The 26,944-nt window shown below is 40.9% G+C and overlaps 3 protein-coding genes across 34 annotated transcripts in view; 2 read left to right on the top strand and 1 right to left on the bottom strand.

Annotated features, from left to right (window-relative positions):
• PICALM (phosphatidylinositol binding clathrin assembly protein) overlaps positions 1-1,961 on the top strand; it is a 99,332-nt gene extending 97,371 nt beyond the window's left edge. For all 8 annotated transcript variants that reach the window (XM_069564825.1, XM_069564827.1, XM_069564826.1 and 5 more), the window contains one exon: positions 608-1,961. In XM_069564825.1, the coding sequence (XP_069420926.1) occupies positions 608-622 (15 nt within the window). In that variant the 3' untranslated portion in view covers positions 623-1,961. The remainder of the gene's footprint in view (positions 1-607) is intronic.
• Positions 1,962-22,240: 20,279 nt separating this feature from the next.
• LOC138426378 (uncharacterized) overlaps positions 22,241-26,944 on the top strand; it is a 63,459-nt gene continuing 58,755 nt past the window's right edge. For all 24 annotated transcript variants that reach the window (XR_011251604.1, XR_011251588.1, XR_011251616.1 and 21 more), the window contains exons 1-2: positions 22,241-22,291; positions 22,568-22,609. The gene's annotated coding sequence lies outside the window, so the exon portion shown is untranslated. The remainder of the gene's footprint in view (positions 22,292-22,567; positions 22,610-26,944) is intronic.
• CCDC83 (coiled-coil domain containing 83) overlaps positions 25,028-26,944 on the bottom strand; it is a 55,258-nt gene continuing 53,341 nt past the window's right edge. The window contains exon 11 of one of the 2 annotated variants that reach the window (XM_069564849.1): positions 25,028-26,564. In XM_069564849.1, the coding sequence (XP_069420950.1) occupies positions 26,403-26,564 (162 nt within the window). In that variant the 3' untranslated portion in view covers positions 25,028-26,402. The remainder of the gene's footprint in view (positions 26,565-26,944) is intronic. The other variant, XM_069564850.1, reaches the window with a different exon arrangement.

The following is a 26,944-nucleotide window of genomic DNA, read 5'->3' on the forward strand; positions in this document are numbered from 1 at the left end:
CTGGAGCCCCCAGTGTAGATATACCTTATGGATCTTTGCAAGTTTGTACTCTTCTGATTTGACAACAGTTCACTAGCATATCTATTCCAGAAATTTCTTTTGATGAACAGTTTAAAGAATATTATGAGTGAAGAACCTGAGTGAATAGAAAGTAGATCTTTCAGATTTTGATTTATATTAGTAAAGAAATTTTTAGCAAACATCATACTGTTCCCTTAATTATCTCTAATTTTGGTATAATATTTAGAAGTAAAATTTCAAATTTTGCTTGTTGACTGAATGAGATTTTTATGTGAAATATTTGTGTTCATGGAGAGATTTTCTGAACTTCTCATGGAAAAATTGTTCATTCATCTTCTTTCTTTCCATACCCCTTGGTTTTTAGTAGTTAGAAACTTGGAAGGCCCTGTAATTTTGCTTCAAATACTGAGTTCTGGCTCATGATAAGCTGATAACACTGACTTTGTTTTGTAATCAGGGTTTGTGATAAGCATGCTATGAACACTTCCAGGCAAGTTGAATGGTAAAAGGCACAAAGCAGTTTCACTAATGAGAAGGTATCTCTTAATGCAGTGAATTAACACACACACTTTTTTTTTTCCTCCAGATACAGTTTATGTAACTAGATGGAAGAGAATGGAATTATTCCAAAAAGACAAGTGCTTAAGCGGCAAATACTTACTTCCAGCAAAATCCAAACTGCTGTCACTTAAACTCTCTTCTTCCATTAGAATGCTACAGTAACCCAGTAAAGGCCCGTGAAGGAAACTGGGACTAGTCTATAGGAGAACGTATCAATACAGTTTATAAAGCCAAGAATTGCCATGATTTCAGACTAAGAGCTGTCTTTTTGGTGACTAACCCTTCAGTTCTTTCAACTCCTATTAATACCCATAATCAGTAACCTACCAAGAAAAGCCCTTATTTGGAAAGTGTGAAATTTGTATTTGGAAAAGCTGCCTGGAGAGAAGAGCTGTGTCCTTTACGCTAATGCACCAGGACTCTTGGGGGGATCAAATCATAATTCTTCATTATGCAGTATCTTTCTTTTCTCCAGTCCTCACAGAAACTAAAATTAACTTTTCTTTTTTTAAAAAAATTATATATTCAGTTTGCAGTAGACATTCCTTAAGTATTTGTATTTATTTATGATTATCAATTTACGTAACATTAATATTGTATCAAACCTCCTTATGAAAATGAGTATGGATGTACACGGTATGTGTGATTGTTATCCATAAGAATGAATCTGATTCAGAATGCTTCTCAGCTGACATACAGAGCACTAAATATTTTAAGGCAAGTCCATAGGTCTGAATCGCTTAAGAATTCTCAGTCTCTATGGGATTTAGGGAAGCATTATAAATGCATTAATCCTTATAGTCAATTCTGTGCCTAGGATTTTGCAAGGGAACAGTTCACTGAACTAGGAAAAGCACTACATTTTAAATTCAGCATTAGTGCATTGGGAAGGAACTTTACCGCTTTGTGCTTGGCATGTCATTATTTTCCATTTGACATTAGGGCCTTTCCAAAATGAATGTGAGGAATTGCTTTCACTTCAAGACTTTCCTTCTTTTCAGTAAAACTCTAGGAGGTGTTATGGGGGGAGGGGAGGGGAGGGGACAAAATCCTTGAACCTTTTATTTGGCTCATGCCATGTTATGATCATGTACCTTTTAAATAAGGGGAAATAGTATCTTTAAAATTAATGTCTAGCCAAGAGTTTAGTTAACGAAGAATTAAAGTGCACTGTTGATCGGTGCTTTGTGTAAATACATCTTAACATTTGGGTTGAGAGGGGCCTTAAGAAGGACAGTTTGTTGTAGGAAAGCAATTCTGTACATGAGTTTAAGCATATTTGTTGCATTGTCTCTGCAGATTCTATTTTTGTTTACAATATTAAAATGTATGTTAGCAAAAATGGGTGGATTTTCAAATAAAATGCAGCTTCCACAAAACTTTTGTTATGGTATTCTGGTCTGAGGCGCATTTTCTTTTTTCCGTTTTTCTTTATCATTGGTATTATTATTTTTTGCTAATAAAAGTATACCCCAGTGATTATATTTGATGATTTAATAAAATGTAAAATTTATTTCTGTTTTAATTTCCAAAAAGCTTTATCTTTGTACTTTTGTTACCTTCTAGACATTGATACGCTGAACTATTTATTAAAATTGTTCATTTTTGCATTTTGATCAGATGCCTTCAGTCAGGTAAGTTTAAGGGAGAAAATGCTGTGAATTTGATGTATTGATGCATGTGATATGTCTGCCAAAAAAGCCTCTGACTGTATCGTGTTTCATAGTGAATAGTAAGTAGGATTCATAGTACATGGTAGAGGGACCAAAAGCTTTGCATTGATAAATGTGTCTGCATACTATTTGCCATGGTTGGAAAAAATAGTCTTTAACCAATATACTTTGTGAATATTACCACTTTTTAAAGTTTCACTGTTATTAAACCATTTTCATACAAACTGGAAAATGTACTTTTGTAAGTTAACTTCCTTACCATTATGACGGATTTTGATTTGTGTCTCCTGGTGTTCGAGTGGATGTTACAGTTGAGGTCTATGGCTTGTTCCTTTTATACTGTGGTGTTTTTTTTGTTTGTTTGTTTTTCCCCCTCACTATATTCAAGCTTGTGAAATGCTTCATAAACATTTCCATCTTATGGTTCAAACTTTGGGGCTTACTGGGTTGGTATTATCTCCATTATACCCAGTTCACAGATTGGAATTAGGGTCTTGCCCAGGTCGATTAGCTAACAGACCTTGGAGTCAGGCCTTGCATGAACTGAGAAGGGAATTGTTTTCCTTCCGTAGTCTAGCCCGATGACCGCTGTTTATTCTCAGATGGAGCACATTTCCCACCTCCTGCTCTGATGTCTAGACGTTATTGACAAGGAAAAACACAAACCACACAACCATGTTAGCTTTATAATCAGAATGTAACAAGTGAGGTAAATCAGCTGTTGAATACATAAAAAAACACAAGACTGAATCAGGTTATAAACCTGTATATGCCCACACCATCTTACTGTCTAGGTAGCAAGTTGGTAGTGGCTGCAGAGATTGTTAGCAGAGGGAAGCTAGCCCATCCCAAATCATTTTCAAAACTTTATGCTTTTAACATCTCGTTATTACTGTTCATTGTATTTTCTTAAGATGTATTTTTCTTAATAAGTGACTATGAGAGTCCATATTTAGGGAGAGGCATTATGTTGGAGCAGGGATTGTTTACTTCTCCACAAGCTGACAAAACGTTACTCCTAGAATATAGGACTTTATGGGATAAATTTCTCCTTGGACTAAAATAATTGCAAGGCGCTTCTGTTGTTTAGATGGTAAAGAATCAGCCTGCAGTGCTGGAGACCTGGGTTCGATCCATGGGTTGGGAAGATCCGCTGGAGAAGGGATTGGCTACCCAGTGCAGTATTTTTGCTTGAAGAATTCCATGGACAGAGGAGCCTGGCAGGCTACAGTTCATGGGGTTGCAAAGAGTCAGACATGACTGAATGACTTTCACTCCCCGGCCCCCCCCCCACCACTTTCTCTTGCTTACCGTCACTAATAAGCATGTTTCCAAATTCTTAAGAATTCAGAGTACTGATGTCATGGAGAAGGAAATGGCAGCCCACTCCAGTATTCTTACCTAGAGAATCCCAGGGATGGGGGAGCCTGGTGGGCTGCCACCTGTGGGGTCGCGCAGAGTCGGACACGACTGAAGTGGCTTAGCAGCAGCCTGTTCTCCAGCACTGCATGGAGGAAACCAGGATGTCTTGTCAAGGTGAGGGTGCTTCCTGTGTGCAGCAGTAGTTGGCTCGCAGTCTGGAGAGGCCCCCAGCAGCCATCCTGGTGAATAATCTTTTCCTTGAGAAAAGATGACTTCACATCTTCCATGAGTCCTTTGCATCTGTCTTCGATGTTTTGTTCTGTCACATTAGCTACCTCGCATGGATCTGACTAGACCTAGAATTCTGCAGTCTGAATAGACAGTGGAAAGGCTGCTGTGTTATCTAACATGCAGTCTCAGAAGACCTCAAGCTTACTCCTTGCTTTTACTAAGCAGTGGCATTCTGTTTAGTGTGTCACTAATCAGAGATGTTTTCTAAGTCTCTAGCTAGTATTTTGGTCTAGTTTTGCTAAAAGCACTTAGAAAATGCCCCATTTGTTACTGATGTAGCAGGCAGGTGTCGTTTTTATGCTGCACGGAACTCCCCACATTGTCAAAAGTTAAGGTCTTTCTGTGGTTATTTTTGGGGCAGATGTGATGGTTTTGTGGCAGAGTAGGCTAGGCTGGTTGTAGGCATTCAGCTAGCAGGAGCAAAAAGCAAAATGAATGTTTTATGGGAACTTCACTTCCTAGTAAGTTCTCATTCAGAAGACCTTTTCCTTTACTATAAAAGCTGGTTTCAGAGTTGGTGTTGAAGTAGAAATCTCTGCATGAGAGTCACTGGGGAGCTAAACGTCACCCTGTCTGAGCTCCTTCAGTCGGGCGCCTGTCTGCCTGCCGCGGTCACGGGCACTTGGCAGCTGTCTTGTACACTCCCCATGAGTGAGCACCAGGCTGTTGTGCCGCGGCTGGGACTGTAGGCGAAGAGATGCCCAAAGGGAAGGAAGCAGCCCCATCTCCTTCACACACACGGACTCCAGGGTCCTCACTGTTGTGTGCAGAGCTTGCAGTTAGTGTTCCTGATGTTTCAAGAACACTTTAAATGGAAGCGTCAGGCTTGCTGCTCTGGCACTGTCACCTAGCCTAGTAGCCATCTTAAAAGGCACGGTGAAATCTGCATTTCTCATCATTTTTTTTTAATTTTAAATTACTTATTTTAATTGGAGGCTAATTACTTTACAGTATTGTAGTTTTTGCCATACATTGACATGCGTCAACCATGGGTGTACATGTGTTTTGTCTTGACGTAGGGTAGGAACTGAAAAACTCTACTCCCATGTAATTACTCATCGATGGCAGACCCAGAGGCAGAAGCACCGCAGTAGGAGGGATAAGACTCAGAGAGATTCCCCGGAGCCCAACCACAGGGTTGTCAGAGGCAGGTGAGGAATGGCCGCACCACTGGTGCTCATAGCAGCTCTTGGGAGGAGCCAGTCTTCTGACAGCTATACTGTATGTAGAACTTGGAATTCACGATGGACAGAACTTAGAGCACTGTGGGTTCAAAGTGCAAAGCAAGGAATGGCGGGCTCATTTGAAAGTGGTAACGCAGATTAGTGTCATATTGACTTAAAAGCAAGCCAAACAAAATAGGATAATGTGAAATGACAGAAAATACGTGCAGCAATAATACTCTCTGTCCCTGGTTCCTGGCACAGAGCTTCTAAGACCTCTGTTATTTCCCAGGTGATAGGAGAGCACTAAGAGCATCTTTTGTTCTAATAGTTGGGTCTTTGGCCTAGTTCCTGACTCAAAGTTTATAAATCCCTTGGCATTTCCTGGGTGATGGGCGTGCCTTCTGTTCTAATGGGGCAACTCTTGGTAGATTCCCAAATGCCTTCAAGATGGAGCCAGTCATCAGAAAGACATAGCCACGTTTAGAAGTTTGGAAATTGCAGCCCCAACCTCATCCTCCAGGAGAGGGGAGGGGAGGGGCTAGAGACTGAAGGATCAATCTTGTCCATGTCATGAAGCTTCCATAGAAATGCTAATATGAAGGAGTTTAGAGCTTCCAGGTTGTGAACACACACATCCATGTGCCAGGAAGCTAGCATACAAGCCAGGAGACACAAGCTGCTGCACTTGGGACTCATCCAAAAGACTTTGCCCTATGTGAATCCTCATCTGTCTCTTCTGTAGCCTTTATCGTATCCTTTTAAAATAATAAATTGGTAAAATGTAAGTGTTTCCTTGCATTTTGTGAGCCGTTCTAACAAATTGTCAGGACCACAAAGCGGGTCACAGAAGCCCTGATTTATAGCTCATCGGAAGTACAGGTGACTACCCGGACTTAATAATTGGCCTCTGAGCTAAGGTGGGGAAGAGGCAGTCTTGCGGGGCTGAGCCTGTAACCCGTGGTGTCTGTGCTAACTGTAGTTAGTATGGGAATCGTAGGAGCCCTGGCCAGTGTCTTAACTGGTGTGGAAAACCTGTATATCTGGTGTCATATTGTGTGAGAGTAAAGGAGACACACAAGAGTTTTTCTTATACAAATAATACGCCTAATAACCAAGGTGTTTATGTGATTGAGAGAGAGCATTTCAAAGGAGTATATAAGTCAGTTTTACTAGCACGTATCTATTTGGGTAAGGAGGGTGGAATTGCCTCCAACCTAGTACCAACATAAATTCCAAATGAGTTAGAAAGTAGAAATGTAAGGAGGTATGGTGACTTACCTCAGTCAAGTAGAAGAAGGGAAGGATATGATAAACAGTTCACCGAAGATAAAATGCTAATGACCAGTGAAAACTGAAACTGTTTAGTAGTAACTGAAAAATTCAAGTGAAAACAGCAGTTTTCCAAGTGTAAACTGTTCTGAATGTGTGTGTATATATTGTTCATCTAATCAAGTCTATGAAGGGGGCAGTCTTTGTTACACCTGTTTTACAGATACGTACAGGCTTGTGGGGTAAGTTGCTGTGTGACAGTCCTTGGCCTGTAGGGTGTGGCTCCAGGGCCGCCGTAACCACTGTGCCGTACACTACAATATACTGCCACAGTGGACCCGTTCATAGCAGAAGCCTGCCTACCAGACTGCGTCTATGTAACACCATGGGCAAGAGTACAGAGTTGAAGTGAGTGAAGTGAAACCAGTACAGCCTTTTTTTTTTAAATTTGTGATAAGTTGTCAGCACTTGAGATCTTACCCTCCACCAAGTAATTAGACTTTCAGAAAATCTATCTGGGTAAATCATTTGGGGGTGAGGTTTTAGTGGGGTGACTTCAGTTTTGGGTGTGTGCTAAGTTGCTTCAGTCGTGTCCAACTCTTTGCGACCCCATGGACTGTAGCCCACCAGACTCCATCACATTCTCCAGGCAAGAATACTGGAGTGGGTTGCCATTCCCTTCTCCAAGGGATCTTCCCGATCCAGGGATTGAACCCTTGTCTCTGAAGTCTCCTGCATTGGCAGGTGGGTTCTTTACCACTAGCACCATCTGGAAAGTGCTCAATTGTGTACCACATAAGTTTAAAAATAGAAATTGTCCATGTCACAGACTAAGAGGTCAGATTAATGAATTGCGTTCCTCCCTGAAGCCACCCCACCACCCCAGACGGTTCTTGCAACACACAGCAACCTGAGTCTCATGGTTCACATCAGCAGACAGTCGACAATTAGAGACTCAGACCTTAACTGTTATTGCTCCAGATTAGAAGCCACTGTACACCACTAAGCTCTGCCAATTCCGAGGCCCACCAACCAAAGGTAAGAGAGGGTTTCAACCCTCAGGGGAGGATTGGACTGCTGAAAACAAGGCAGAGGGAAGGTGTCTCCACTGAAGATAGGAGGAATACTGGTCTCATATGCTTAGGAGAACAAGATTCCTTACCCATCACCCAATAGAGAAGAGAGGCTTCCGTTCATCAGCATGGATTCTACTTTCATGAGAAATTTAGAAGGTAAGTGGGGACCCTCCCCCCCAGAAACTTGTCCTATGTTAGGGGCAACTAGAGGGCCCACAAGGCATTTTCAGTTTCACACTTAACAAGTAGCTTCTCAGGCATGGTCTCTCGATTGCAAGCCTTAGTGAACATGTTTCATAAAGTTTCCACGCTTGACAATTTTTTCCTCCATGTGTAGCTTCCAGAGATGGGTGGAGTTTACCCAGTATGTGCTGGATTCATCTGTCCGGTTGGCTCCAGCCTCTCCCCGTCAGTCCCGCACATTAACCACTGGAATCCTTCAGTCTGCCTGTATGGCTCACCACTCACCAAGCTTTCAAAGTCTACGTCAGTTTCCACCTTTCTCACGCCTCCGTTCTTGATGTTTCCTCTCAGGATTTTCCGCTGAATAGAGCTTGAGCTTTCTGCCCCTTTGCGTTTATATGTTAACCTATTTTGACTTCAAATTCTGTCACTCCTGGGAGGAAAAACTAGCAACTCTGATCATTTTCAGGGGCTTTCTAAATTAGGCAGCCCTTTCAGAAAGCCATTAAAGTATTTGTATCCTTTGCCCTGTTAGCCCTCTTCTCGACATCTAAAGAAATTAACCCAGAGTGGAACATATATTATGCAAATGAATACAGTGATCAAGATTACCAAAGGAACAACTGTGTGAAGTAAGAATAAAGTCAGTGACAAGTCCTGAAGAATATTTACATTAGAGGTTAGTAAAGAGTTCATGGAGACCCGGAAAAACCAGTCAACTAGAGAGTAATCTGGCCTGCATACAGATTTCTCAAGAGGCAGGTTAGGTGGTCTGGTATTCCCATCTCTTTCAGAATTTTCCACAGTTTATTGTGATACGCACAGTCAAAGGCTTTGGCATAGTCAATAAAGCAGAAATAGATGTTTTTTCTGGAACTCTTGCTTTTTCCATGATCCAGCAGATGTTGGCAATTTGATTTCTGGTTCCTCTGCCTTCTCTAAAACCAGCTTGAACATCAGGCAGTTCACAGTTCACGTATTGCTGAAGTCTGGCTTGGAGAATTTTGAGCATTAACTAGCATGTGAGATGAGTGCAATAGTGCTGTAGTTTGAGCATTCTTTGGCATTGCCTTTCTTTGGGATTGGAATGAAAACTGACCTTTTCCAGTCCTGTGGCCACTGCTGAGTTTTCCAAACTTGCTGGCATATTGAGTACAGCACTTTCACAGCATCATCTTTCAGGATTTAAAATAGCTCTACTGGAATTCCATCACCTCCACTGGCTTTGTTCGTAGTGATGCTTTCTAAGTCCCACTTGACTTCACATTCCAAGATGTCTGGTTCTAGATGAGTGATCACACCATTGTGATTATCTGGGTCATGAAGATTCTTTTTGTACAGTTATTCTGTGTATTCTTGCCATCTCTTCTTAATATCTTCTGCTTCTGTTAGGTCTATACCATTTCTGTCCTTTATCAAGCCCATCTTTGCATGAAATGTTCCCTTGATATCTCTAATTTTCTTGAAGAGATCTCTAGTCTTTCCCATTCTGTTGTTTTCCTCTATTTCTTTGCATTGATCACTGAAGAAGGCTTTCTTATCTCTTCTTGCTATTCTTTGGCACTCTGCATTCAGATGCTTATATCTTTCCTTTTCTCCTTGGCTTTTCACTGCTCTTCTTTTCACAGCTATTTGTAAGGCTTCCCCAGACAGCCATTTTGCTTTTTTGCATTTCTTTTCCATGGGGGTAGTCTTGATCCCTGTCTCCTGTACAGTGTCATGAACCTCATTCCATAGTTCATCAGGCACTCTGTCTATCAGATCTAGGCCCTTAAATCTATTTCTCACTTCCACTGTATAATCATAAGGGATTTGATTTAGGTCATACCTGAATGGTCTAGTGGTTTTCCCTGCTTTCTTCAGTTTAAGTCTGAATTTGGTAATAAGGAGCTCATGATCTGAGCCACAGTCAGCTCCTGGTCTTGTTTTTGTTGACTGTATAGAGCTTCTCCATCTTTTGCTGCAGAGTGTGTAATCAATCTGATTTTGGTGTTGACCATTTGGTGATGTCCATGTGTAGAGTCTTCTCTTGTGTTGTTGGAAGAGGGTGTTTACTATGACCAGTGCCTCTGTATGCAGGCCAGGAAGCAACAGTTAGAACTGGACATGGAACAACAGACTGGTTCCAAATAGGAAAAGGAGTACCTCAAGGCTGTATTTTGTCACCCTGCTTATTTAACTTATATGCAGAGTACATCATGAGAAACACTGGACTGGAAGAAACACAAGCTGGAATCAAGATTGCCAGGAGAAATCAATAACCTCAGATATGCAGATGACACCACCCTTATGGCAGAAAGTGAAGAGGAACTAAAAAGCCTCTTGATGAAAGTAAAAGAGGAGAGTGAAAAAGTTGGCCTAAAGCTCAACATTCAGAAAATGAAGCTCATGGCATCCGGTCCCATCACTCCATGGGAAAAATGGAGAAACAGTAGAAACAGTGTCAGACTTTATTTTTTGGGGCTCCAAAATCACTGCAGATGGTGATTGCAGCCATGAAATTAAAAGACGCTTACTCCTTGGAAGAGAAGTTATGACCAACCTAGATAGCATATTCAAAAGCAGAGACATTACTTTGCCGACTAAGTTCCGTCTAGTCAAGGCTATGTTTTTTCCAGTGGTCATGTATGGATGTGAGAGTTGGACTGTGAAGAAGGCTGAGCGCCGAAGAATTGATGCTTTTGAACTGTGGTGTTGGAGAAGATTCTTGAGAGTCCCTTGGACTGCAAGGAGATCCAACCAGTCCATTCTGGAGGAGATCAGCCCTGGGATTTCTTTGGAAGGAATGATGCTAAAGCTGAAACTCCAGTAGTTTGGCCACCTCATGCGAAGAGTTGACTCATTGGAAAAGACTGATGCTGGGAGGGATTGGGGGCAGGAGGAGAAGGGGACGACAGAGGATGAGATGGTGGATGGCATCGCGGACTCGATGGACGCAAGTCTGAGAGAACTCCGGGAGTTGGTGATGGACAGGGAGGCCTGGGGTGGTGCAATTCATGCACTCGCAAAGAGTCGGAAACGACTGAGAGACTGAACTGAACTGAACTGAACTGAACTGAACTGAAAGAGTAACCAGGGAAGAGACGTCAAGGATATAGATGAAGAAGTCAAGAATGATCCACTAAAGTGAAAAGCTCAACCCTGCCCATTGGACTGAGCAGGTAGGAATATAAACGTTACCCTAGCTACATCCAGGCTTTGGCAGGGACAGAAGCCAGAATGCGTGGAACTGAGGAGATGGGGAAAGTGTAGAGGTACCAAGAAGCTTGGTTACCAACTAAAAGAGGCCAAGGACAATAAACACAAGGCATACAGGCTGAGGAAGAGTCTTCTTTTAAGATGAAGGTAAATTTACTTTGTTCATGCACTTGACACTTGAGTGCCTTCTATGAGCGTGTAGTTTGAAGTGTGAGAAACTCAGGGGTTTGTGGGCTGTGATGGGGCACCCAGCTCAGCACCGAAGTCTCCCCAGGTCTCATGGGGAGAAGAATGCTCTTTATTTAATTCAGGAGAGGAGGGAAAGAATTTCTGACCCAGATACCAACAGCTTGGGTGGCCATCAAAGCAGGATCGCGGGGAGCAGTGCTGACCTGCCCAGCCCCCGCTTGCCACCACTTCCTGCCTGTCATCAAATAAACAGTGTGCCTGCAGCAGGGGAAAAATTTTGCTTTTATGGAATGTATTTTCCTGTGAGAATAGTCAATGGACAAATTTTATGATGTGAGAGTACTATAGGAAAAAAGGTGATGAGATAAATGATGTGATCATAGTACGGTCGGCATTCAGTCACTAAATTGTGTCCAACTCTTTGCAGCCCCATGGACTGCAGCACGCCAGTCTCCTCCGTCCTTCACTATCTCCCGGAACTTGCTCAGACTCATGTCCATTGAGTTGGTGAGGCCATCCAACCATCTCATCCTCTGTCACCCCCTTTTCCTTCTGCCCTCAATCTTTCCCAGCCTCAGAGTCTTTTCCAGTGAGTCGGCTCTTCGCATCATGTGGACAAAGGATTGGAGCTTCAGTTTTTGTATCAGTCCTTCCAGTGATTACTCAGGGTTGATTTTCATTAGGATTGACTGGTTTGATCTGTGCAAGGGACTCTGAGGAGTCTTCTCCAGCACCACAGGTAGCACAGAGTATGGTAATACGTTTCTATAAGCTATCAAGGAAGACCTTGGATGAGATGACATTTGAACCAAGATACATGACATTTGAACCAAGATACATGACGTGAGGAAGCAAGATGGAAAGATGTGAAGACTGGCTGCCTTCTCCACATACACAGGCAAAGGAAAAGAGCGAAGACCGTAAAGGAGACGGTGCTTGGCTTCTCTGAGCAGCATCGACGATACCAGGAAGGCTTGAGCAGAGTGGGTGAGAGGGAACGTGGTGGAAGCTGAGGTCAGGGAGGTGGCAGCGGGCCACGGCTTTCTAGGTCACCCTGATGTTTAGACTTCATTCTGAGCTGGGATGCTGCTGCTGCAAACGTTGAGCAGAGGATTCTTTAAGACTTTTTGTTGATGAAAAGATCACTGTGGTTGTGTATTGAGAGACAAAAGAAGGAAATGGCAAATCATTAGTCAGGAGACAATCGTAATAGTCTCTAAAGCATGAGCAAAACTTAGGCGCTGTGTAGTATAGCTGGAAGAACTGGCCAAAGATAGGACACAAAGAGCAGAAGGAGAATGTCCTGGAAGTTAACCACGGTGACAGGAGACTTCTGAACAGCCCTCCTACAGGCACAGCAAATGTACAGCAACACACGGGGCAAGTACCTCTATAGGAATCTAGATACAGCTGAGCACCCCTTGTGTGCTGAGTCGTGTCTGGCTCTGCAATCCCATGGACTATAGCCCACCAGGCTCCTCTGTCCATGGAATTTTCTAAGCAAGAATACTAGAGGGGGTTACCATTTCCTCCTTCAGGGGATCTCCCGGACCCAGGGGTCGAACCTGCATCTCCTGTGTCCCCTGCATTAGCAGGCGGATTCTTTACCGCTGAGATACCGTAGAAGCCCTCTGAACAACTTTACACATCAGGTAAATGAGGAAATACCCACATCAAAACAGAGAGGTGAGGCTGAGACACAGTTTCACCAGCTCCACCCTGGCCAGCACAGTACCATACAGTCAAAATTTTCTCTGAGGGGCGAAGGGTTTGCATCCCACATGTAGCACCTCAACTTATAAGATTCCTGTGCAAGAGATGGCTTCACTGGTGAATTCTGCCAAACATTTAAAGAATGAATACCAACACTTCTCAAACTTCCAAATAATAAAAGAGTAGAAAATACTTCCAAACTCGTTTTTTTCCTGAGGCTATCATTATCCTGACACTAAAACTAGACAATGGTTAATATCCAAAATATATAAAGCATCCATGCACTGAACATAAAAAAAAAAAAAGCAATTTTAAAATGGGCAGAAGACCTGAATATTTGTTTTTTTCAAAGAAGAAATACAAATGGCTGACAGGTACATGAAAATGTGCTCAGCATCACTAATCATCAGGGAAACAAAACTCAAAATCACAATGACATCACCTCACACCTCTTAGGATGGCTATTATCAACAAGACAAAAGATGACAAATAGTGGTGAGAATGTGTAGAGAAGAAAACCCTTGTGCATTGTTGGCTGGAATGTAAACTAGCACAGCCACTCTGGGAAACAATGTGGAAGTTCCTCAGGAGATTAAAAATAGAACATGATCCAGCAATTCTACTTCTGGGTATGTATCCAAAGGAAACAGAACCATTATCTTCAAGAGACAGCTAACTTCTCAAGTTCACTGCAGTATTCTTCTCTATAGCCAAGGTATGGAAACCACCTCAGTGTCTGTCAACAGATGAACTGACCAAGGAAAGAATTGTGATAAATATATACACACAATAAAATATTACTCTATCTTTAAAAAGAAGGAAATCCTGTCATTCGTGACAATATAGATGAGACTGTTAGGTCATTCTGCTAAGTGAAATAAGCTAGAAAAAGAAAATTACTGTATACTATCCCTTATATGTAGAATCAAAAAAAAAATAGGAACAGAGAAGTAGAAAATTGATTTGCAGGGGCTGAAGGGTGGGGGAAATCGGGAAAGGTTAGTAAAAGGGTACAAAGTTTTAGTTATAAGAAGAATAAGGTCTGTGGATCTAATGAGTAACCTGGTAACTAGAGTTGATGATATTGTATTGTATAATTGAAATTTACTAAGGAAGTAGAACCTAAATGTTCTCACCCTTCCCCTCCCAAAAGGTAAGAATGTGAGGTGATGGATATGTTAACTTTATGGTAGGAATAATTTCACAGTGTGTAATATATCAAATCATCATACTATACACTGTAATTACCTTATAATTTTATTTGTTAATTATATGTCAGTAAAGTTGAAAATGTGCTAATAGCATTAATTATTTGGAATAGGAGTTAAGGAAGTTTAAAAAAAGAGATAAGCTGCAAAATCAACAGGAGAAAGGGAAGAACTGAGTGGTCAGGAGTGGAGGTGGAAGAAAGGCAAATGGAGAGAGCCTGGAGTACAGGCTCATACAGAGGACACTTTGCAGAAAATGTCTTTTTTGAAAAGTATCTTTCCCTTCTGAAAGCATCTCCATCATTGAGGGAAGCACCGGCCGCTTGATGAGAAAATGAGGCATAGCAGTAGCTGTGGACTCTGCAGCCTTGCTGTGGGTTTAACCCCTAGTCTACACAAGTAGAGAATTCCATCGACAGAGGAGCCTGGTGGGCTACAGTCCATGGGGTCACAGAGTTGGACATAAGTGAGCGACTGCCACTTTCAACCTTTTTCAACTTTGGATAAGTTATATACACTCCCTGTGCCTCAGTTTCTTCATCTGTGGTGGTGGTTAGTTCCTAAGTCGTGTCTGACTCTTGTGACACTATGGACTGTACCCTGCCAGGCTCCTTGGTCCATGGGATTTTCCAGGCAAGAATACTGGATCCCCTCCTTCTGCAGGGGATCTTCCCAACCCAGGGGTCGAACCCAATCGAATCCTGCACTGGCAGATGGATTCTTTACCACTGAGCCACCAGGTAGTATAATGGTGCAATGAATCAATAAATGGAAGCATTTAAAAATAGTCTGGCACATGATAAAGGTTTAGTCCATAAGTACTGTTCTTACTGGGATGCCGAATAGCTTCTGACTGATTTAGAGGCTAGATTCTGGAGACAAAACCCCTGTCAAATCCCAACTCTGACCCCTACTTGTGGAAATTTGGGAAAGTTACTAAACTTCCCTCTGCCTTTTTGTTTATGTCTCAAGTGAGAATGATTAAAGACCCTTCCTCATAGGATTATGTGAAGGATCAACTAGATTAATATAAGCAAAGTGCATTTAAATGCATTTAAGAGTTTGCTATTATTAGTGTTACCAAAGAACTTTGAAACTATCAGTGTTTGTATCTGTCTACTCTGCTTTGTTTGCGTAGTTGATATCAGCCCAGTGCTGGTGGAGGTCTCATGAGCTGCTTCTGGAGTGGAACCCTGACCCCCTTACTCCTCATGACCTCAAGCAAGGAGCCTTTGGTGCTGAGGCAGCTTCAGTTCAGTTCAGTTCAGTTCAGTCACTCAGTCATGTCCAACTCTTTGCAACCCCATGGACTGCAGCATGCCAGGCCTCCCTGTCCATCACCAACTCCCAGAGTTTACTCAAACTCATGCTGATTGCGTCGGTGATGCCATCCAACCATCTCATCCTCTGTCCCCTTCTCCTCCTGCCTTCAATCTTTCCCAGCATCAGGGTCTTTTCCAAGGAGTCAGTTCTTCACATCAGGTGGCCAAGGTATTGGAGTTTCAGCTTCAGCACGTCCAATGAATACTCAGGATTGATTTCCTTTAGGATGGACTGGTTGGATCTCCTTGCAGTCCAAGGGACTCTCAAGAGTCTTCTCTAACACCACAGTTCAAAAGCATCAGTTCTTCAGCGCTCAGTTTTCTCTATAGTTCAACTCTCACATCCATACATGGAAAAACCATAGCTGTGACTAGATGGACCTTTGTTGGCAAAGTAATGTCTCTGTTTTTTAATATGCTGTCTAGGTTGGTTATAGCTTTTCTTCCAAGGAGTAAGCATCTTTTAATTTCATGACTGCAGTCACCATCTGCTGTGGTTTTGGAGCCCCCCAAAATAAACTGTCACTGTTTCCATTGTTTCCCCATCTATTTGCCATGAAGTGATATTAAAAAGCAAAAATATTACTTTGCCAACAAAGGTCTGTCTAGTCAAAGCTATGGTTTTTCCAGTGGTCATGTATGGATGTGAAAGTTGGACTGTGAAGCAAGCTGAGTGCCGAAGAATTGATGCTTTTGAACTGTGGTGTTAGAGAAGACTCTTGAGAGTCCCTTGGACTACAAGGAGATCCAACCAGTCCATCCTAAAGGAGACCAGTCTTGGGTGTTCATTGGAAGGACTGATGCTGAGGCTGAAACTCCAATACTTTAGCCACCTCATGTGAAGAGTTGACTCACTGGAAAAGACCCTGATGCTGGGAGGGATTGAGGGCAGGAGGAGAAGGGGACAACAGAGGATGAGATGGCTGGATGGGATCACCGACTCGATGCACACGAGTTTGGGTGAACTCCGGGAGTTGGTGATGGACAAGGAGGCCTGGTGTGCTGCAATTCATGGGGTCGCAAAGAGTCAGACATGACTGAGCGACTGAACTGAACTGATGGGACTCAGATGCCATGATCTTAGTTTTCTGAATGTTTCTGAGGCAGCTTCAGCAATACTTTAGTTTGGGGTAGCAACACTGGTTTGAAAACCCCAAGCCCCACAAATCTAAGTTTGCTTAGGTTGGCAGTTTCAGATGCCCTCAGATAAAGCAGAATACTTTCTACAGTAATTTGTGTGCATGTGTGATCAATTGCTTCACTCATGTCTGACTCTTTGTGATCCTGTGGACTGTGGCCTGCCAGGCTCCTCTGTCCTTGGGATTCTCCAGGCAAGAATACTGGAGTGGGTTGCCATGCCAGGATTCTTCCTGATCTGTCTCTTCCTGACTTCCAGGGAATCTTCCTAACCCAGAGATCAAGCCTGCATCTCCTGCACTGGCAAGTGAATTTTTGTACTACTGAGTCACCAGGGAAGCCTTAAAGTAGTTTGAGCCCTTTTTAAAATTTGTGACATTTATACTATTTATAACAATAAATTTATAAAATTTTATAAGAAAAGATACCTTGAAGCCTTATTTAGTGTCCAGGAGACTACACTTTGCTATCAAAAACATTGACTTCAGTGAGGTGAATATTCATGTCAGTCTGTTTTTGGATTTGGTTTGGCTGTATATAATAAAAAGCTCACACTGACAGTGATTCAAATAACACTTTAATTGGAGTGACCATATTCTCAACTCAAACAGCTAAATGTATTATTATAGAAGCATGGGGATAATAGATTTGAAGGAAAACCAGCGGCAGCTATCATAGTCACACATTAGCTATTAAAAGAACTCCCAATTTCTTGAACATTTTCTGCTCAATGACTATAAAACCCTGCCATGTCACAGGTTGTAACTTGAGATCTGAGATATCTTCAAGAGAATTTAGCTTCTAGCTTTAGAATTTAAATATTTCAAAGAGTTAAATGCAAAAATAATAATAATAATAAAGTTAAAAGCTTATAAAAGGAAAAATAAGCAAATCCAAACTGCTTGTGCTCAGCCAATGTTACAAGGCATGTTGAAATGTGTACCTTCTCACCAGATTTTAGGCCCAGCTGTATCCCACGTTGACATTGTTATATAAATAGCACAAAAGCCACAGAGGACACTTTTTAAGTGGCTAGGAGAAAATGACCCATGCAAAATGACGTGGAACAGTCAAAGAATATCAGAGATCTGGAGTTAATTGCACACTTGAAACCAGAAGCTCAAGTGAGGCCAGAGCCCGCCATGCCTCTGATTTGGTATCTGAGGGCTTGAAGGTAAAAGTGCCTTGCTGGCCTCTTAGTCATGCCGAGGGGAATCCAACAGAGTTCATTTCCATTCCTCTTAGGAAGGGAATGTTGCAAGGCCTAGCATATTTTTGTAGCTGAGACTATACAAAAATATGGCCCTAACCCAAGAAGGCAAGAGGTCAGTGAGCTGAGTACAGGATTTGAGGAAGGAAATGCTGACAAAAGCTTTTACTAAGAATCTTTGAGGATATCTGAATCTGCAGTCCTTTGAAACTCGTTTGCTGGCTGGAAATCTGAGAACATTTCCATATGAAGAATTTTTGAAGAGTATCTTGACGGGTTTTTGCCCTTACACAGATTGTAAGAACAGAATGAACTAAAACATAACCAACCTAGAGAGTCATGGTCCAAAAAGCAGCTTTTCTGGGAACTCGAGCCTCGCAAAGTCACAGGAGTAGGAAATGGAAATACTTAATCGAGTTAAAGTCACTAATGTTTAGAAAGCCTCCACTGCTCGAGGGCACAGTTCCTTGCGTCTAGTGCAAAAGCCAGTTTTATTCCAAGAAAAATACAGAGAGCTGTTGTTGTTGAGATCTAGTAAAGCAAGCATGGATCAAGCAGGCCTTTAACAAACAGCCCTTTATTGCCACAAAAATCCCCTGATCTCCCTGACCCTGAATTGCTCCAGTGTCCAACTCTAGGACTCAGAAACCAAAATGTTACCACTGACCCACAATGTGGAATGCCCTCCCTCCCCCATACTCAGAAGAATTTTGGAACTGGGTTTACTATTTATCCCTACAAGTCTGATTAAATCATCAGATCCAGGGTATGACTTCTTGGAAACCTCACATCAGGGAGCCTCTAAGTCCCTCTCTCCAGACACCCTGAAACCAGTTCCCTGCTAAAACTGAGTTCCTCTGCTGAATTTCTAGTTATTAGCTCTGTCCAAAACTATTGTGTATTCCTTTTCTCATTCTGCACTTGTTCTCCCTCAAGACAGAGGAGTTACAAAGAAAAGGGGAGACTGTAATTGAGCAGGATCCTATGAGGCCTTCCCATGACAGATCCTTCCTATGTCTTCCACCTACATCTTGTTTGTAGAAAAACTAGCCTCCTAGGCCCTCCCAGAGTCCCAAAGAGCACGGGGAAGTGAGAAAGCGCAGAAACAAAGGAAAACAGTCAAGCAAGACAAAATAACTGCTCAGGCGTTAAACAAAGTCATGGAACTTTAGCTCCTCTCAAGGGCCATAGATAATATTCTGAGCCACATTTTTGAGCTGTTTGGCCAGTACTGAAAGTCCTCCCAGATGGAAGAAGTTAACTGCATGTTGACCACAAGCATGTAGAACCCAGACAGGCTGGAACCAGAAAGTTGATAATGTTGATTCCCAATCACCATCCCAACAACCCATCAGAAGAATGTCCACAGGCTGGTCACAAACCCTGCAACCCTGTCCCTCACCCTCTCTTAAAACCTTTCCTGAAAGCTATCAGGGAATGTGAGTCTCTTGAGCGTTAGCTGCCCATCTTCTTGTTTGGCCCTGTACTTCACTTCATCACAGCCCAGTGTTAGCTGATTGGCTTTACTGCACCGAGGTGAGCGGACCCAAATTTGGTTTAGTAACAACCTCAGGACAGAGGGAGCCCCTTGCTGCAAGCGTTCAGGGCCCAGCGGTCATCAGAGCTTTGTCGGTGCGTTCCAGCATGTGATGGATCAGACACAGGCACTCTCTCTGCACCTTGGGCGGATATGCTGCATCTGGCCGGCGTCTAGAGCCTTCCTCCCAGAGACTGCTATTAAATGTCAGTTATCATTTCAACTGCCATGCATTGCATTTTTACTGTGTGCAGGGTACAGGCACTCTCCGTAGTCCTTGAATCAATCCTGCAATACAGGAATTAGGTTCCATGTAATACGATGAGGACACCAGGCTTGAAAGAAGTGAAGGTGACTACTCAAGGTTCAAGGCAGCCAGCCTGGTTCCATACTCCACTGTCTCTTCACACCTTCTTATTTCTTCAAACTTATCTCATTCCTGGGCCACAAGAACTCAGCCTGTTGCTAAAGCTGCCACCACCCAGTCCCTACTTCCCCAATCTTGAAAGGCAGCTTAGAAAACTCACATGCTTGTTTACTCTGAAACCTACAAAAAATTCTCCAAAACTCATCTTGTTTCTTTTCCAAACCTACTGCTGTAGGTGTTAAAAATTGAATATTTTGAGTTAAACACAAGCACCCGACCACCTACAATATCCTGTTCCGCCATCTTCTACTTTCCTTTCTTCATTCTCTGCGGTTAGAGTTCAAGAGTGAGAGCAGTTTGTACCAACCCAGAGAGGCTCCTTTGCCTGTCAGACACTTTTACTGGATGATGAATAACTTGAGGAAAGGGGCAATTTTATTTTGCCTCCCTAATGTCCTATGCAGGAATTTCCTTGGTGGCTCAGTGGCAAAGTATCTGCCTGCAATGAGGGGGACACGGGTTTGATCCCTGAGTTGGGAAGATCCCTTGGCGAAGGGAATGGCAACCCACTCCAGTATTCCTGCCTGGAGAATTCCAAGGACAGAGGAGCCTGGCGGGCTACAGTCCATGGGGTCGCAAAGAGTCAAACATGACTGCGCAACTAACATTTCACTTTCTTTCTCTAATGTCCTATACACACAGTGCCTGGATGCAGGGCTCATTTAATAAATGTCTTGTTGAATAGTTAAGAGTGATAGGAATTCACAACTTTATTGAGATTTGCTTTGTAATGTAGTCATCTAAGAAAGCTACCACATTAAGCTGTTAAGAATCTGGGTTGTTAGGAAGATCCAGATGTGTTTTAGAGATACCACTATCTGCAAAGTCTAAACAGATACACAAAAATGATATTAACAGAATAAAATAACATTCTTCCCTTTCTTTTTCCAAAGAATGTCTTTTCTACTCTGGCATCTTGGCAGCAAACAGGCGTTTTAGTCATTTGATATTTTCTTCTGATTCAAATTCACATTGTGAAGGAGAAGCTGCCACAACTAAGAAATTAATGCTGGAATCCTACCATGTTATGCCTGGCTTGTTTTAATAATCTCATGGTCTGAACTTTCCAAGTGTGAGAGAAAAACAACGTCAGTTTCTGCTGACCTCCTGAAACCAGTGAGCTGTCACCCAGGCTATATTTGTTAGTTACCGGAAGCTCTTTGGTTTGTCCCAGGGGAAGGTCAGTCAGTTTTTTTTTTCCTCCTCCTCCAGAAATGTAAAGATAAATCTTATCTATAAAAAGTTTACCTTTTTTTCGCAAAAAGGAAATTGGCAAGTTCACTCCATATTATTATTAACTTTTCTCAAGGACATCTCTGTTTCTCTTGACCTTTCAAAGACTGTCCTAACAAAGAATTCTGTCTTCCTGTCAGGAAACTCTTGCTGCCATTCACTCTGTCAGTTCATGAAATAGATTGGAATATGGTTATTTAGGGGGTCCCTTTTTTTTAAAAATCTTTTTGAATTATACAACATATCAATCTAGCACACAAATCTTAAGTGTCTTGCATGATGAATGTTTGCAAAGTGAACACATCCATGTTAACTGCCATTCATTAAAATGAGCAGAAAACTCCTTTATGTACCTTTTCATCATTCTTCACCACAGAAGTAACCTCTCTTCTGTCATCAAGGTTAGCATGCTTGTCCTGTTTTTGAATGTTGTGTAAATGAAGTCATACTGGATATGCTCTTTGCTATCTGCCTTCTTTCACTTCGATGTTATGTCTATAAGATTGATCTCTATATTAATAGCTACATATGGAAGTTTATTCTTTCACTGCTATTTGCTCAACTGAGTGAATACAGCACAATTTACTTACACCTACTGCTGATAGTCATTTGGGTTGTTTCAAGTTTTTGGCAATTATCAGTAAAGCTGTTAGGAACGTTCTTTTTCATGTCTCCTGGTAAGCATAAGCACTTGTTCCTGTTCCATGTTACGGTAAGAGTGAAATTGCTGGATTGTAATGTGTATGTATGTGTGTTTGTATGTGTATGTATATATATACACACACATATGTGTTCTTCCAAGGTGTTCATGCCAGCTTATGCTCCTATCACAAACTGGGCGGTCGCAGTGCTCAGTCGTGTCCGACTCTTTGCCACGCTGTGGACTGTGGCCCACCTGGCTCCTCTGTCCGTGGGATTCTTCAGGCAAGAATACTGGAGTGGGTCGCCATGCCCTCCTCCAGGGGATCTTCCCGACCCAGGGATCAAACCCACGTCTTCTGCATCTCCTGCACTGGCAGGCGGATTCTTCGCCACTGAGCCACCTGGGAAGCATCGATAACTATGAGGAGTTCAAATCTGTACCCTTATCAATATTTACTCATTTCAACTTTAGTAAAATTTAGTAAAATTTTTGCCATTCTAGTGGGTGTGTAATATTGTGGTTTTAATTTGCTTTTCCCTCATTACTAATAGTGTTAATCTCCTTTTGGTTTTAATTTGCTTTTCCCTCATTACTAATCGTGTTAATCTCCTTTTTAGTTATTTAGATATATACTCTTCTATGAAGTGTCTGTTAAGTCTTTTTTTCTATTGATTTGTACAAGTTCTTTATATATTTTGGATATGGTTTTTTTGTTAGATATATGTATAGGAAATATATTCTACCAGTATGTGGCTTGCCTTTTGACTCTTAACAGTGCCATTAATGAAAAAGATATTTTTTAATATTTATTTTTTATTTGCTTTACAGAATTTTGTTGTTTCCTGTCAAACATCAACATGAATTGACCATAGGTAAAAATTGTATAATAAAATGCAATTTATCAATCTTTTTATGATGAGTTATTTTCTATTATGACTTCTATTTTTCCCAGGAGGGTGGTTGATTTAGGGAACAGTAGGCTTGGTGGGACCCTTCGGAACATTGCTAAATCCACGTATACCCATGTACCAATGTCATTTAACATTTCAAGCATAGGTTTTGTGGATCCATTGGATGTGCACAGGGGGACATGAAGATATTGTTTTATTTTCTACTAAAAGCTTTATTGTTTTACCTTCCATATTTAGGTCTCTGGTCCACTTTGAGCTGATTTTTACTTACGGCAGGAGGTAAGAGTTAAGGTTTATTTTTTGCCATACAGTTGCCTCAGCATCATTTATTATTAATATTAAAAAGACCACACCCCCTAACTGAATTGTAGTGGTATCTTTGCAGAAATCAAGTGACTATAAATGTGTGGACTTGTTTCTAGTTCCACTGGACTTATTCTTCATCCTTGGACCCCTGGGGTGCTGTCTTAACTAATGAAATGTTATATGAGGTCTTGCAATTTGGTTCTGTTAAGTGCTAGAGTTTGTTGCTTTTCTTCAAGATCGTCTTGGCTAATGTAGGTCTTTTGCCATGTTATAAATTTCCATAATAATGTCAGAAACAACTTGTTAACTTCTATAAAAAATGCTTTAATTTTGATCTGGATTCACTGAGTCTACAGATCAAGTTGGAAAGAACAGGCTTCTTAACTATTTTGAATCTTCCACTTCATGATAACCATGTATATATTTATTCCATTTAAGTCTTTTATCTCAACAACGTTTGTCTTCAGTATAGAAATTTGGCTTATATTTCATTACAAGAATTCCTTGATATTTGATGTTTTGATGCTATTGTATTTTATTGTTGCCAATTGTTTGTTGCTAGTATAAAGAAATACATTAGATCTCTACTGACCTTGTACGCTGTGACCTTGCTAAACTCACTTGTAAATTCTACTAGTTTGTAAAATACTTTGCATTATCTATATACAAAACTTGATATCTGTAAGTAAGATAATTTGCTTCTTTATTTCTAATCTCTATATTTTTAATTTCTTTTTCTTGCCTTTTATTGGATGGGTTAGAACACTTTAGTGTTCTAGTCAACACTGTTGAATACAAGCATGATGATGGATATATATGTCTTATTCCTGACCTCAGTAGGAAAATGTTTAATATTTCACTATTAAGTACAATATTAGCTCTAGGTGTTTATTTAAAAAGATACTCCTTGTTTGCTAAGAGCTTTATCATATTGCTATAAATTTTTATCACAGTATTGAATTTTAGCAAATGCTGTACCTACTAAGATGATCATATGAGCTACAACCTATGTTCTGTTCATTATACCCTTAATTTTTTTGTTTTGAGACAACTGTAGATTCACATGCAATTGTAGAAAATAATACAAACAGATCACACAGGCTTTTTCTCCATTTTCCCTCAAAATAAGCGTTTTTTTCAGAATGTAGTACAATGTAACAACCAAGGGACTGACATTGATCTTGTTCATGTTTTCACTCTGATTTTTGAATATTAAGTCAACCTTGCTTTCTTTATTCATGAAATATTATTTATTGTTATATATTGCTAGATTCAATAAACTAATATTTTTTGAATGATTTTGCGTCTATATTCATGAGAGATATTGGCCTTTAATTTTCTCTTCCTGAAATGATATTACCAGCTTTTGATATTAGGATTATAGTGACCTCATAGAGTACTTTGGAAGTGTTTCTTTTTTCTCTGTTCTCTGAAAGATTTTATGTATGTTTGATATTACGTCTTTCTGAAATGTTTGGGGAAATTCACCAGTAAAGCAAGCCAGCTGGCTTTGAAAAAATTTAAAATATAGATTTGATTTGTTAAAACAGATCAAGGCCTACTCAGAATTTTTATTTCATCCTGTTTTTCAAGAAATGTTTCCATTTAATCTAAATTGTCAAATTTATTGGGAAAGTTTTTTTTCCCCCTTAATTTCTTCTTGACTTTTTAATCATGTCTGTAATCCTATAGTGATGTCTCTTTTTTTTTTTTTCATTTATTTTCTCTCTTTTTCGGCTAGTCTTACTGGTGGTTATCACTTTTAATTAACCCTTTTGGCTTTATTGATTTTCTCTTTTATACATCTACTTTCTATATAATTAATTTCTGCCCTTTATTTCCTTTCTTCTACTTTCTTTAGGCTTATTTTTGCTGCTTTCTTTTTTAAGATTTTTGAAAAGGAACAGATGATTGAACTTTCAACCTTTCTTATTTTTAATATATAAACGTAAGCTCCGGGAGTTGGTGATAGACAGGGAAGCCTGGCGAGCTGCAGTCCATGGGGTCACAAAGAGTCAGACGTGACCAAGCGACTGAACTGAACTAAGGTTATAAATTTCCCTTTAAACAACATTTACCTGGAGTTACAAGTTTTGATGTCATATTTTTCATTATAATTAAAAGTATTTTTCCTTGTGATTTCTTCTTTCACCTATAGCTTTTTCAGAAGTATCTTGCTTACTTGAAAATTATAGTTTTTTGTTATTGTTGTTGTGTTAGTTATTTTCTGCTGTGGTCAGAGAACTGTTCACGCCTTTCAGCTTTTTGAATATTTGTTGCCACTTTTTATGGCCCAGGATACAGTCTATTTTTGTAAATATTTTGTGTACATTTGAAAAATATGTGTATTCTACAGTTGTTCACCTTTTTAAATCCTTCATGATTTGGGTGTTTTTTATTTTGTTTTGTTTTTGTCTATTAGTTACTGAGAGAGGTGTGATAAGATCTTCAGGCTTGACTTGGAATTTGTTTCTGCCTTTTTTGGTTTTTTATTTTGGTAAAATATACATAGCATAAGGTTTACCATATTGCTTTTTAGTTTGGTAAATTTGGCTTTATATATTTTGAGATTATGTTATTATTTAGAATTGTTATGTCATCCTGATGAATTAATCTGCTTATTATCATGACATATTTTGCTTCATTTTCTCTTTTTCTTAACACTTCTTACCTTAAAGTCTACTTTAATAGTTTGGTCATACCTCCTTCCTTTTGGTTAATGTTTGGTCAATCTATCTGTGGCCTTATATTTAAAATGTGTTTCTTGTAAAAAGCTTTACAAGCAGAAGTAGCTTTAAAATGAAATGCCAGTGTCAAATTCGGGTACAGTCAGAGTGTCCTTGCCTTGTGGTACCAATAACAGGGAAGTAACGAGGGCCTTGGAAGGGGCCTCAGAAGTCTAGATCTGATACCGCTGACGGGAGACGGACCCCCCTATTTTCAATCCTTTTTCCCGTATGTTTATCTTTGGCTGCACTGGCCTTGGTTTCTGGCTTTTCTTGGCTGGGGGCTGCTCTCTCGCTGCGGTGTGCTGGGCTTCTCGCTGCAGTGTCTTCTTGTGGCCGAGCACTGGCTCAGGCGCACGAGCTTCAGTAGTTCGGGTCCAGGGCTGGAGAGTGCAGGCTCAGTAGTTGTGGCACACGGGCCCAGTTGCTCTGCAGCCTGTGGGATCCTCCCCGGCCAAGCACTGAACTTGTGTCCCCTGCATTGCGAGGCGGATTCTTAACCACTGGACTACCAGGGAAGCCCTGGACCTCCCTACTGATGGACTATTTCCACAAAACAAACTACCACCCTCAAATGGGTTTATAAAATGTGTCGTATTCATTATAAATCATGTCAGGGTAAAGAAGAGTGGACTTGAATTGTGGACTGGCTATCATCCAGCACCCTCTGGGTGGGAAAGATGTATAGTCAGTGCTATGCAAACCTCTGAATTTTCCTCAGAAAATTTCTAAATGAACTACTTCATATGGGTATTCTAGATCAATCGGTAAAGGTCTAAGTGGTAAGCACCCTAGGGGACCATCTTGGTCCACTGTTATGCTCCTGAACACTTGAAATATGAAGTGTACTTTCATTTTTGTCTCTCAGGCCATGCAAGTAAATGAATAGCTGAATACTCAGAATTTTGATTTTAATTGTAATTATGACCTTTAGAAATATTCACTGCTTTAAAAATGGACCAAAGTGTAAATAAAATGGGCAACTGATACACCTCAGTTCCCAAAAGAAACATACAGGAAATTGTTTTCACTTTTCAGTTTTAGAGAAAAGACTTCATCATTTTATATGTGATGTGGCTTTCTGGGCTCCTGACATCTTCATAGAATTTGACTGGAGTTTCCTTCTCTTGGAAGTGGATGGTCATTTTCTTGCTCTCCACAGTCATGAGCTTCACTTCCAAGGGGCCCAGGTTTACATAATCCTGTGGTGAACAGACACAGAGGAGACAGGAGACGTTATTTAGCAAGTGACCAGCCTTTGGCAGTCAGGTTTTATCTATTATAGTTGGCCTTTATCTGGCAGATTACATTGTGTCCCAATTGTCTGAATGCTGTATAACATGTGAAAAATAAGAGCTACCATAAATAAAAAACTCAGTAAACGTATACACCCACTGGGTCATGGTAGGCAAGATCCCCCAAAGAGCAGGCAGCAAGGCTATAGAAGGCTTGTGTCTTGGGGACTTGGGCAGTGGGTCGGGGTGGCAGGGTGGGGGGAGTTGGGAGGCATCAATAGAGTAGGGAGATATATCCTCTACAAGCTCTTTAATCGGTAAAATAAAGTATTGGCTGCATTTATATA

Source organism: Ovis canadensis, chromosome 21 (genome assembly GCF_042477335.2).
Source record: "Ovis canadensis isolate MfBH-ARS-UI-01 breed Bighorn chromosome 21, ARS-UI_OviCan_v2, whole genome shotgun sequence".
Taxonomy (NCBI): Eukaryota; Metazoa; Chordata; class Mammalia; order Artiodactyla; family Bovidae; genus Ovis; species Ovis canadensis.